Source organism: Chiloscyllium plagiosum, chromosome 14 (genome assembly GCF_004010195.1).
Source record: "Chiloscyllium plagiosum isolate BGI_BamShark_2017 chromosome 14, ASM401019v2, whole genome shotgun sequence".
Classification (NCBI taxonomy): Eukaryota; Metazoa; Chordata; class Chondrichthyes; order Orectolobiformes; family Hemiscylliidae; genus Chiloscyllium; species Chiloscyllium plagiosum.
This window is the reverse complement of record NC_057723.1, coordinates 24,984,152-24,996,830: the sequence shown is the minus strand read 5'-3', so window position 1 is coordinate 24,996,830 and position 12,679 is coordinate 24,984,152. Positions and strand designations below refer to the sequence as shown.

The 12,679-nt window shown below is 39.5% G+C and overlaps 1 protein-coding gene across 7 annotated transcripts in view; it reads right to left on the bottom strand.

Annotated features, from left to right (window-relative positions):
- LOC122556561 (sorbin and SH3 domain-containing protein 2-like) overlaps positions 1-12,679 on the bottom strand; it is a 111,466-nt gene that overhangs the window by 57,497 nt on the left and 41,290 nt on the right. For all 7 annotated transcript variants that reach the window (XM_043703368.1, XM_043703371.1, XM_043703370.1 and 4 more), the window contains one exon: positions 2,147-2,219. In XM_043703368.1, coding sequence (XP_043559303.1) covers positions 2,147-2,219 — 73 coding nt within the window. The remainder of the gene's footprint in view (positions 1-2,146; positions 2,220-12,679) is intronic.

Sequence of the window (12,679 nt, the reverse complement as noted above, 5' to 3'; positions counted from 1 at the left end):
ATTAGAAGTGTGAATTGAACAAAATGAGAACAGTTACAAAAGATATACTAATCCGTCTCTCTTGCATTGTTAAGCTGGAAGATCATGATAATGCTGACGATTGTGGTTAAGCAGTTGATTTCAAGATTCTTGGCTCTCAAACGTAGCTGGGGGGCTTTTGTCCTGATTTCTTTATAATGGTGACTTCACTGTCTTGTCAAACCACTAGTACACACAGGCCAGCATTTGCAGTTGGTTATTATCTCATTATTTAAAAATTCCTAGAAGCATAAAACAGAAACATGTCTGCATTTGGAACTTAAACCATGAGAGATGGCTTTCTACTGAGAGGAGTAGTCAGTCCCTTGTTACCTCTGTCACCACATGAGAGTGCAGCCTACTTTTTGGTTTTTATTGTATCTCTCCGTTTGAAGGAATGGTTACTGTTTGAATTTTCCCTGGTACTTTTTGGGTGTGATTTTCCATAGCTCCTCTCAGGATTTTCCCAGACAGTCACTGAAGCACACAACAAGTTGTCCTTTGTGCTATGCCTTGCATGTTCAGGAGGTGACATTCCTAGCTGGCAGCTTCTAAAGTCGTGTTCAGCTGTTTTAAATTTGGTGCCGGTGATGTGTCCACCTGAATGCTGGTGGCAAGCACTTCCATCTCTCTGGCTGCAAGATTGCATGAGAATCACATCCAAGATTCTGGGTGCATAATTAAGAAGGTGAAGAGTGGAAGATTGTGTGAGAAAAGTCACTCCAAACCATTGTGGACCAGGCACCACTAAACTTTCATCAAAATAACTGAAAATGGGAATTTTTCACCCAATATATCTTTGGACCGTAAACTTGTGGGCTGGGTAAAATGTGAAATAAATCTTACGTGCTGCTCATAAGCACACTGCCTAGAGAAGACAATGTGCTCTAGATCACTCCAATATATGAACATTCCACACACTGACAGATTATATCTGGCAGACTCTGTGCAATAAGTTTATCTTAAAAAGGTTAAACTGAAGCAAGCCTAGGCTGCAGCAAAACAGAATTCTTTAGGTGATTCCAGAGTTCCTTCGAAAATAATGAAAGTCAGGAAACTGTTAACAGTTTTCTGCTTAATGTAAACAATTTGTGTTTTTGATTGAATGTTTCTTGCCTCCACCCGAATGGCAAAGCTGAGAAAAAGAGTTGGTGAACTGGGAATCGTTGTAGTTTATTCTTTTGTCAGACAGGCTCTAACTATGACATTGTCAATCAACACCAGCTCCAGACACCAAGGCTGAAATGTCGAGTGGAATAGACTCATAACCCCTGGTGAGTCAGCATTAACACATAGCTCTGTGTCTCTGGTGCTGCCTGATATTCACATTTTTAAACAATGACATCTTTCTGAACAGGCACTGCATGAACATTATTCTCTTACCCCTGAACCAATAATTCCCATCTGAAATGAACAAGTATTGCGGTAGCAACTTGCAAACAACTTAGTAAAAATGTTTCCCTCTGCCATGTATAGTTTTTGTCCGTGCATGTTTGAAGTGTACTGGAATTCATCTGAGATGAGGAAGGCTATCTCAGACACCTTATTTATATAACAACAAAGTAAAGACCGTATGTTTTGAAAATGATTAACTAGTGTTCAGTCAAAGCGATTGTCAATTTAAAGTAGTCACAGATATAAATCCGTATAAAATGTATTCACGTAAAGTTTATTATCGGAAAAAGAACAGACCTCTGATCTATTATAACCATCATAATAAACGTGATTGTTTTTCATTGTTAGTGATAAATTATGCACCATCAAATGTGAATGGAACAAGCTGGCTTGGCAGCTATAAGAATACAGTATTGAGCCTCTCTGCTAAGAGATGAGAGTTCATACTCCAGCCAGGGTTGACATTTGCACAAAAGGTGTTCGCCAATCTGTCTCTCACGGCTGAGCAGATGAAAATGCAGGCCAGGGATTGGGAGTGGGGGAGGGGGAAGGAAAATTAAAGAAAGAATGGAAGATATATTTGCAACATTAATATTGAGTATAAATTCCCATCTCAAAGATGAGAATATTCAGTTTTGGGAGATATGACATTGAACCATAATTCTGTCTTTCGTCAATATTCACAAATGCAATAGTAATCAGGTGGAATACGATAAAGTGAAATGTTGCTTACCTGCTCTCAGTGCATTGTAATCATCTTTAAACATTGATTTATACCAAGTCTTTGGTTCATCTTCAACTAAAACCTGAAACAGGTTAGATTACATTAGTATTTATATGGTTATTTTATTGTATAAATATAAAACATAGGAAAGATTTGCTGGGTATGCTATTTAGCTTCTGTTAGATTGTTATAGTATTTACTATAGTCACTGAAGAATTTGGGGCAGTGTAATAGTTGTGTAATAGCTGATAGTAAAAAGGTAACATAGTACATGACTGGCTGCATTATTATCACATTGACCAGCTCCTTTTAACAGACCAGGTTCGATTTCTATTCCAGTCAGTTCCAACATAAACAAGACAATGTAATGAATGTATGTTGTCTACTAACATCAAGCATTTAACAAAGATATGGATGTTGGTCTTTTTGCATAAGAAATTGATTGAATCAAGGCAGAATATCAGGTAACATTATGGTTTTCAAATAAAACTCTTTTACCTAGCAAGGTTGAATAGAACCTTGCTAGTCATGTTTTATCAATCATCATCCACCTTCCCTCACCCATCCTGCAGAGTTTTCCCACTCACCTGGCACAGGTACACACTGGCTTCTCTGCCCTGTGCCAAACCGTGGAATGGGACTGGAATCCAGAGACCTCTTGCTCAGAGACACAAGAGCTACCCAGTGGGTTACACCAGTTCCTTCTACTTCTTAGTGGGACAACTTCTGGCGAGAAATATTTTCTCCCAGTTTGGTGAAACTGCATTTTCAATGTTTAATTTACATAGTCAGCTTAGTTGGCTCTGGTATACATTTGCTCTTCTTCTCAGGCTTGCCTGTAGTTTGGTGGGGTCAGAGGTGGAAGGTGGGGTTGGAGGTGAAGAGTGGGGTTGGAGGTGGAGAGTGGGTTGGAGATGGAGAGTGGGGTCAGAAGTAGAGGGTGAAGTTGGAGGTGGAGGGTGGGGCCAGAGGTAGAGGGTGGGGTTGGAGGTAGAGGGCAGGGTGGGAAGGTTGAAGAGTGCTTTGTGAGCAGTCTGCCCTTTCTGATCCCTAATTGAACTTGTACATGGTTGCCTCATCTCAGATATTTTCAAAAATCACTCTAATCACTCCTTTCAATAAAACAATTTCGAACACTTTCTCTCTGCTCTGTTTCCAACCCTGTCTTCCTCTCCAAAAATCCTTGATATCCTTCCACTTCCCAAATCTATTTCCATCTCTCCTACAGTTTTGAATACATCCATTCAGGGTCACAGGACCCAAAACATTAACTCAAATCTTTCTTCACAGATACTGCCAGACCTGCTGAACTTTTCCAACAACTTTTGCTTTTCTTCCTGATTTACAACATCCTTTGGTTTTTATTTTTCCAAGGAGTGCATTGATAAATAAACCAGCATCATATGACTGATTCCTCCATTGCATAAGTGCTGCCCAGTAGTTGAGTTAAGACCTAGTCTTAAGTAAGACATAATTCCTCCAGAAAAACTCTTGAAAATCCAGATACTAATCTGTAGCTCCCGATACAACTCAACATCTGTGCCATTGATTCCATTCTCCTCCCTGTTGCTGTCTCATTCTGAATCAGACTGTTTGCAACATTAATAAATCTGTCAAAACAGAGCAGAACATCTGACCCTGTAACTTCGCCATCATAATATCATTGGCAATGGGTGCTGACATTTGTGTACAAACATCACTGAAAAGTTTTATGTCTTAATACTCAGTACGTGCCAGGACTCTAAAATTACACAAAAACATAGTTCAAAGAATCATGGAAATCAAATAGAAGGAGGCCAGTGGCCTTTGAAATCTATATCAGTGCTTTCAAAGAACAGTCCAGTTAGTCATTCTTCCCAAACCCTCGCAATTATTCTCTTTCAAGTACTTATCAAATACTTTTATCACGTTCAAATTGTGTCCTCTCATGATCAACCCTTCAGTCACTGGAAACAATTTATCTTTACTTACTCTGTTTAGCCCCATCATAATGGTAAATACTTCTATCTAATCTCCTTCTAGCCTGTTTCGCTTTAAGGAGAACAAACCAAACCTTATCCTATCTATTCATGTATCTGTAATTCTTCAATTTCAAAACCTTTTGAATAAATTGATTCTCTACCTTCTCCAAAGCCTTTATGACTTTCCTAAAGTGTGGAACTCAAATTTGGTTACAATACTCCAGCCAAGGCTGAACCAACGGTTTATAAAGGTCATAACTTCCTCATTTTTGCTTTATTTTTGCTTATATTTTAACTGTTTTATTACTTTCAAAGATTGTTGCACATGAACCCCTCGATGTCTATTCACATGTTCTTTAAGATTGCATTTTGTTTATTCCCTCATGGAATATAGCTGCTGCGATCTGAGCCAGTATTTACTGCCTATCCCTAGTTGCCCTTGAGGAAGTGGTGACAACATGCCTTCTTGAAGTACAATGCCTTTCGAGAGAGAGTTCTAGGATTTTGGCGCAGCAAGACAGAAGGAAGTCAGGATGGTGAGTGCCTTGCAAGGGAGATTGCAGTTGGTAGTGTAATTGCTGCCCTTGTCCTTCTAGATGGGAAAGACTGTGAGCTTAGAAGGTGCTGTCTAAGGAGTCTTATGAATTTCTGCAGTGCATCTTGTAGATGGTACACATTGCAGCTGCTGAGTATTGGTAGTGGAGGGAGTGGATATCTGTGGATGTGGTCCCAATCAAGCAGACTGCTTTGTCTTTGGATGATTTCAAGCTTCTTCAATGTTGTTGGAACTGCTCCCATCCAGACAAGTGGGGAGTATTCCTTCACACTCTTGATTTATGCCTTGTAAATGTGGACAGGATTTGTGTGGTCAAGAGGGGAGTTATTCACTTCAGGACACTTAGACTCTGACTTGTGTTTGTAGCCATATGGCTAGTCCAGTTCATGTGCTGGTCAATGGTAACCTCCAGGAAGCTGATAGAAGGGTATAATGATGGTGATAGCATTCAATGTCAAGTGGCAATGGTTAGAGTTTTGATCTTTCTGGATATTGTAATTGCCTAGAACCTATGTGACATCAATGTTACTTGCCATTTGTCAGTCCAAACCTTGATAGTGTCTAGGTCTTGGACATGGGCTTCTTCAGTAATTGAGGAGTCACAAATGGTGCTGAACATCATACAAAGATCCCTACTTCATGATGGAGGGAAGGTCATTGATGAAGCAGTTGATGTTGGTTTGGCCTAAGATACTAACAGAGGAACTCCTGTAGAGATATCTTGGATTTGAGATGATAAATCTTCAATAACCACAATCACCTTTCTTTGTCTAAGTACGAGTTCAATCAGGAGGAAGTTTTATATCTGAATTCCATTGACTCCAGTTTTGTCAGGATCCTTGATGCCACACGCTATTAAGTACAGCCTTGATTCTCCCTCAATACATGTCTGGAATTCAGGCCTTTCATTCACATTTGAACATAAGCTATAATGAGCTGTGTGGCCCAGGTAGTACCCAACTGAACACCAGTGAACAGGTCATTGCTAAGCAAGTGCTATTTAATAACATTATTTATGAAATTTTCCATCATTTTACAGATAATTGAAAGCAGTATAATGGGGTAATAATTGACAGGGTTGGATTTGTCCTCCTGGTTATGTACCTGGACACTCCTCCACATTGTTGTACCAATTCCAATGCTGTAGTTCAACTAGTACAGCTTAGTTTAGGGCATGGCAAGTTCTGGAGCACACATTTTCTTGTCCATGTTTGACCTGATGCAGTGAGACTTCATGGGGTCTCCCACAGCAACCCGCTCCCAACTGTGTATCACTGTGTCACCACCTCTGCTAGGTCTATCCTGCCAATGGAAAAAACATACCAAGGGATGGCGATGGTGTTTTTTGGAATATTGTGTAAGGTATAATCCTGATTGTTGTTGTTTGACATGTGTGTGTGTCAATTCTCCCAATATTGGCACTCATCCCAGATGTTGGTAGGGAGAAAGTTGCAGGTTTGACAGAATTGTATTTTCTACTTTTGTTCCCAATGCCTTTGTTGATGTTAGGTTGAATGTCTAGTTTCATTCCTTTTTCGAGACTGAGTGCTTTGCGAGGCCATTTCAGAGCGCAGTTAGAGTCAACCACATTGTAGGCCAGACCAGGTCAGGCAAGGAGATATCCTTCCTTATTGGGCATTAACAAAGTAGATGAGTTTTTATAACAAGCAACAAGGGCTTCAGGATCATCAGTAGACATTTAATTTTAGATATTTATTTTATTTAAATTTGAACCCAAGTCCTCAGGACATTACCTAGGTCTCTAGATCACTAGTCATCAACACTATCACTTTGCCAATGCCTCTCCTTGTCTTTTCTCATTGTAGTTGAAAAATGTGTTCAGGAATGAAGAAGAGCTTATGCCTGAAACGTCGATTCTCCTGCTCCTTGCCTGACCTGCTGCGCTTTTCCAGCAACACATTTTTCAGCTCTGATCTCCAGCATCTGCAGTCCTCATTTTCTCATTGTAGTGTTTGATCAAAATCACCTTGCACTTTTCTGTCTTGAATTTCATGTACCTATTTTTCTAACTGTTAGAAGTGAGCAGTAAAACTTGTGTGCCATTTGTAAATATGCAATCTGCGTAAATTACAGCTAAATAAATTACCATGTCACAGAACCTTGAAGTGAAGTTCAGCATCTTTTCTCATAGAAGCACGTGATTCTAAACAATTTCCCTATTGAACTCTGTGCCCATTCCATTTTATTAAGATGATTGAATGTAAATGAAATGAAACACATCTGTCAAAAATGACTTAGAACCTGTAACAACTGAACAGACAGTTTTTACACATCAAGCCCTCTTGTCAAAAAGAAAATGTGACACCTCACTGAAGAGTTTCCATCACTAGTACCTGTTCAAAAGAATCAAATAGTTTTAAAAAGCACGCTATATTGATGGTATCACACTGATCTATATCAGCATGTTAATACCACGAATCATCACGGTGGTTTTGAATAGCACATTATACTGTGTGGTAAAGATGAAGTGCAAAGTATTTCTTTGTCACAGTTTTGACCCAGGACAGCATGTTATGTTGCACAGTAACATATTGACCTTAAACAGTATATTGTGTGGAAGAGTATCACATCAGTCCAGAACAATGGACTATCTGATTAATCTAGAACATTATGTTACAGTACAGGATATCCCAAGGAGTAGATTTAAAAGGTATAGATGGAGAACATACTTTAAGCTGCTGTTTTTAAAGAGAAAGCAATTCTAAAAATATAGCATTTATTTCAAAATGCCCTGCCAGTGAACAGTCAGCCAATATCGAGTTAGTGTTTTCAATTTTCCCTTTCTGTCCATAATTATTAAAATTTTAACCCTATAATTCTATAAATTCTTTCCATGGCTTCGTTCAGTAGAAGTAGCATACCTAACTTTTTCTTTCTGTTCCAGAAGTTCAAAATAACTGTACCATGTTTTAACATTTTCTTTTCCTGAAATAAATACTTAGATTTATACCTACCATGTCCTTAACATGCCTGGTTCAATTCATCCATATTACCAAAGCCCTTTATGCTTTCCTCCTCTTGGTCACTGTAACCTCCTCCAGCACTACATCCCTCCAAGATATGTTTACTCTTTTAATGCCAATGTTTTATCTGTTCTTGCTTTCAATGACTTAATCAATGGTAGTCATATATTCAGATACATAGTCTATAAACTCCAGAAATTCTTCCCTAAACCTCCTTCTCCTCATTTAAGATGCTCCCTCAAATAATATCCTCTCATGTGCCTACCTTTAAAGAATAAATAGACTGGGGATAAAGTCTGGGCTACCTGATGATAAAAGAGAAAAAAATTAAAATGAAGCAAAAGTGTGCTTCCGACAGCTGTGAGTTGAATCATAATCCAGGCACGGCGAAAAGAGAAGGTTCCAAGGGGAAGTGATAAAGAAAATATGAGAAGCAAATGGAGAATATGAACAAAAAACACTGGTTGCAAAACATAAAAAGGAAACTCAAAATCTTCTTTGACAAATAATAGAAGTAGGAGTTGAGCTAAGACAACCAAAAAGGAGAATTATTTGCACAGACAGAGGGAATAGCTGAGGTATAAAATGAATATTTTCTATCTGTCTTTAACAATGATGAAGATGCTACCCAGGTGTATATGAAAGAGGAGGTACTTAATACTCTAGGACGATTTAAAGTTGCTAAGACAAAGGTGTTAGACTAGCTGTCTGGTCTTGATAAAGTATCTTGCATGCAAAGTTAGTGCCAGAAGTGAGATTGGAAATTGTGAAGCTACTGCCATAATTTTCCAGTCTTCCTTATATTCACAGATGATGCCAGAAGAGCACTGAACTGCAGTCATACCCTTGATCAGAAAAAGGTGCAAAGATAAGCCCAGCAAATACAGGCCAGTCTGTTCATCTTCATTGGTGGGGAAACTTCCAGTAGTAATAATTCAGAACAAAACAAATAGTCACGTGGACAAATGCAGAATAATTAAGCAAAGCCAGCATAGATTTTCAAAGGCAAAAACATGTTCAAATAACTTACTAGAATTTAATTGAAATGATGAGTTAATGTATTATACATGGGCTTTCAAATTTAGATTGTACAGTGCCATACAACAGACTTGTAAACAAATTTATAACTCATGGAATTAAAGTTTCAGTAGCAATATGATAGGAAATTGACTGAGTGACAGGAAACAGAGGGTAGTGGTTAATGGATTTGTTTGGCGAGGAGGATTGGCATGGTGCTCGCTGGGTCACTGTTGAGGCACTTGTTTTATAACTTTGACCTTGACCTTGGTGTGCAAGGCATCATTTCAAAATTTGTGAATAATGTGAAATTTAGAAGCACAATAAACAGTAAGAAGACAATAATGTAGACCTTCAAAAGAACATGGACAATTTGGCAGAATGGGCAATTTTGTGGCAGATGAAGTTTAAGTGGAGAAATTCATTTTGGTAGAAAGTACATGGAGAGACAATAAGGAGTGGACCTCTCAAGGGGTATAAAAGAACTTGGGTGCATATGTGCATAAATCAATGAAGATAGCAGAATAAGATGAAGGAAAAGAGGCTTTATTAATGTCACCATTGCCTCAAGCAACCATAAGGTTGCTCTTTTGTCAGAGAAAGATGATTGGTGGTGATTTAATCTGAAGGTCACCATGCCTCAGGTTAAGGACAAGGTTGAGAAGGTAGAACCCATCACAGTAGCCTTATCTGGTGTGGGAACTCAACCCTTGCTGTTGGTATCACTCTGCATTGCAAACTAGCTTATCCATCCCACTCAGTATTTATTATTTGGGGAATTGTGTAAAGATCAGAGTTATGTTGAACTTGTATAATATGCTAGTTCAGTTGCAGGTGGAGTATTTCATCCAATCCTGAATTCCACATTTTCGGAAAGATATGGAGGTGGTTGAACTTCTTCATCCTTGGAAAGTTAGAAAAATAGGTTGAAGAAATTGGGACTGTATTCCTTGACGAAAAGAAGTCTGAGAGAGTAATTCATAGAGGTATTTAGAATCATTCAATCATTTTTGAACAGAGGGGAGAAATTGTAGCAACTTGTAAAATGAACGAAGTTGTGATTAGCGAACGAACTAAAAAATTGACATGATGAGAAATCCTTTCACGCATTGAGTGATTAAGGACTGGAGTGTAATACCTGAGCCTGTGATAGAGCCAGTTCAACTTATGCATTCTAAAGCAGATTTAGTGGGGATAACAGACAGGGTAAAGTGGAGAAGGCACTAAGTGAGATGATCACTTAAAGAAATGGTATAGGCATGATGAGCCAAATAGCCTCCTTCCTAATTCTAATAATTTTGTGATTTTGCAGCTTGTAGACAAACCCGTCCCTGTGGAGCACCTTGGGGATGTTTACTATGTTATACACGTTATATAAAGGAAGAAGTGGAATTTAGCTTAATTGGCTAGATGGCTAGAGTTTGGTAGAGACGCTTGGTTTTAACCCCCATACTGGCTCTTCCAGCTCATGGAGGGCTGCATCATTGCTTTGCCTATGTTTAATGTGACATGGTGTCCTTCAAACTATGTAACCAGTAGATTTCCCTAATGGTAAGGGAATAGGAATTTGCATAGTCCAATGGGTATGGAACAAAAGCAGAATTGTTGGAGAATCTCAGCAGGTCTGGCAGCTTCTGTGAAGAGAAAGAAGTGTCTACGTTTTGAGTCCAGTGGCCCTTCTTCAGAACCACTCTTCAAAACAGAAGCCCCAATGGGTATGGTTCCTGCCTCTGAGTCAGGTCAAGTCCCTGTCTAGGATTTCATGGAAAGGAATTTGCATCTATAACATGACCAAACTTATAATTTGGTCATGTTATAGATCTTTCTTATAAATCTTTCCAATATACGCTAAAGGTAATGGACATCAACTTATAAATCTTTCCAATATACGCTAAAGGTAATGGCAAACATTCTGGATCATCCATATGATGAAAAGATTATAGGTACCTCTATGATCACCATCTTGATTTCCAGGTTACCACACACACATGTAAAATGCATATTGCCATCATCTGCAAAAAATCAGAATGGTGTGTGCCAGGATCAAGGATGTCTCAGAGAGTGTGCAGAATATTCTCAAAGGGGAGAGGGATCAGCAGGAGGTCATTGTCCACATTGGAACTAATGACATCGGAAGGGAAAAGGATGAGATTCTGAAGGGAGAATATAGAAAATTAGTCAGGAATTTCAAAAGGACATCTTGAGGGTAGTAATATCTGGATTACTACTGGTGTGACAAGCTAGTGAGGATAGGAATAGAAGGATAGAGCAGATGAATGCATCGCTTAAAAGCTGGTGCATGGGAGAAGGATTCACATTTTTGGATCTTTGGAATCTCTTTTGGGGTAGAAATGACTTGTACAAGAAGGACGAATTGCACCTGAGTTGGAAGGGGACTAATATACTGGCAGGGAGATTTGCAAGAGCTCGGGAGGATTTAAAGAGGGGGGTGGGGGGGAGGTGGGACGCAGGGAGATAGTGAGGCAAGAGATCAATCTGAGACTGGTACAGTTGAGAAAAGAAGCGAGTCAGTCAGGGTGGGCAGGAACCAAGCAGAGAACAAGGTAGGGCTGAAAAATTAAACTGCATTTATTTCGATGCAAGAGGCCTAACAGGGAAGGCAGATGAACTCAGGGCCTGGTTAGGAACATGGAACTGGGATATCATAGCAATTACAGAAACATGGCTCAGGGATGGACTGGCAGCTTGATGTTCCAGGATACAAATGCTATAGGAAGGATAGAAAGGGAGGTAAGTGAGGAGGGGGAGTGGCGTTTTTGATAAGGGATAGCATTACAGCTGTACTAGGGAGGATATTCCCAGAAATACATCCAGGGAGGTTATTTGGGTGGAACTGAGAAGCAAGAATGGGATGATCATCATATTATAGGCCCCCTAATAGTCAGTGGGAAATTGAGAAAAAATTGTAAGGAGATTTCAGGTATCTATAAGAATTACTGGGTGGTTATGGTAGGGGATTTTAACTTTCCAAACATAGACTGGGACTGCCGTAGTATTAAGGGTTTAGATGAAGAGGAATTTGTTCAGTGTGACCAAGAAAATTTTCTGTGTCAGTTTGTGGATGTACTGACTACAGAAGGTGCAATACTTGACTTACTCTTGGGAAATAAGGCAGGGCAGGTGACTGAAGTGTCAGTGGCGGGGGGGGGGGGGGGCACTTTGGGCCAGCGCCCATAATTTTATTAGTTTTAAAATAGTGATGGAAAAAGATAGACCAAATCTAACAGTTAAGTTCTAAAATGGAGGAAGGTCAGTTTTGATGGCATTAGGCAAGAACTTTTAAAAGGAGAAAGTGAGGTCTGCAGATGCTGGAAATCAGAGCTGAAAATGTGTTGCTGGAAAAGCACAGCAGGTCAGGCAGCATCCAGGGTGGATGCTGCCTGACCTGCTGCGCTTTTCCAGCAACACATCAAGAACTTTTAAAAGCTGATTGGGGACAGATGTTCACAGTTAAGGAGGTGGCTGGAAAATGGGAAGCCTTCAGAAGTGAGATAACGAGAATCCAGAGACAGTATATTCCTGTTAGCATGAAATGAAAGGCTGGTAGGTGTAGGGAATGCTGGATAACTAGAGAAATTAAGGGTTTGGTTAAGAAAAAGAAGGAAACATATGTCAGGTATAGACAGGATAAATCAAGTGAATCTTTAGAAGTGTATAAAGGCAGTAGGAGTTTACTTCAGGACAGCAAAAAGGGGACATGAGATAACTTTGGCAAATAGGGTTAAGGAGAATCCAAAGGTTTTTTACAAATACATTAAGGACAAAAAGGTATCTAGGGTGCAAATAGGGCCCCTCAAAGATCAGCAAGGCAGCCTTAGTGTGGAGCCGCAGGAGATGGGGAGATACTAAACAAGTATTTTGCATCAGTGTTTACTGTGGAGAAGGACAGGGACGATATAGAATGTGGGGAAATAGATGGTGACATCTTGAAAAATGCCCATAATACAGAGGAGGAAGAGCTGGATGTCATGAAATGCATAAAGGTGGATAAATCCCATGACCT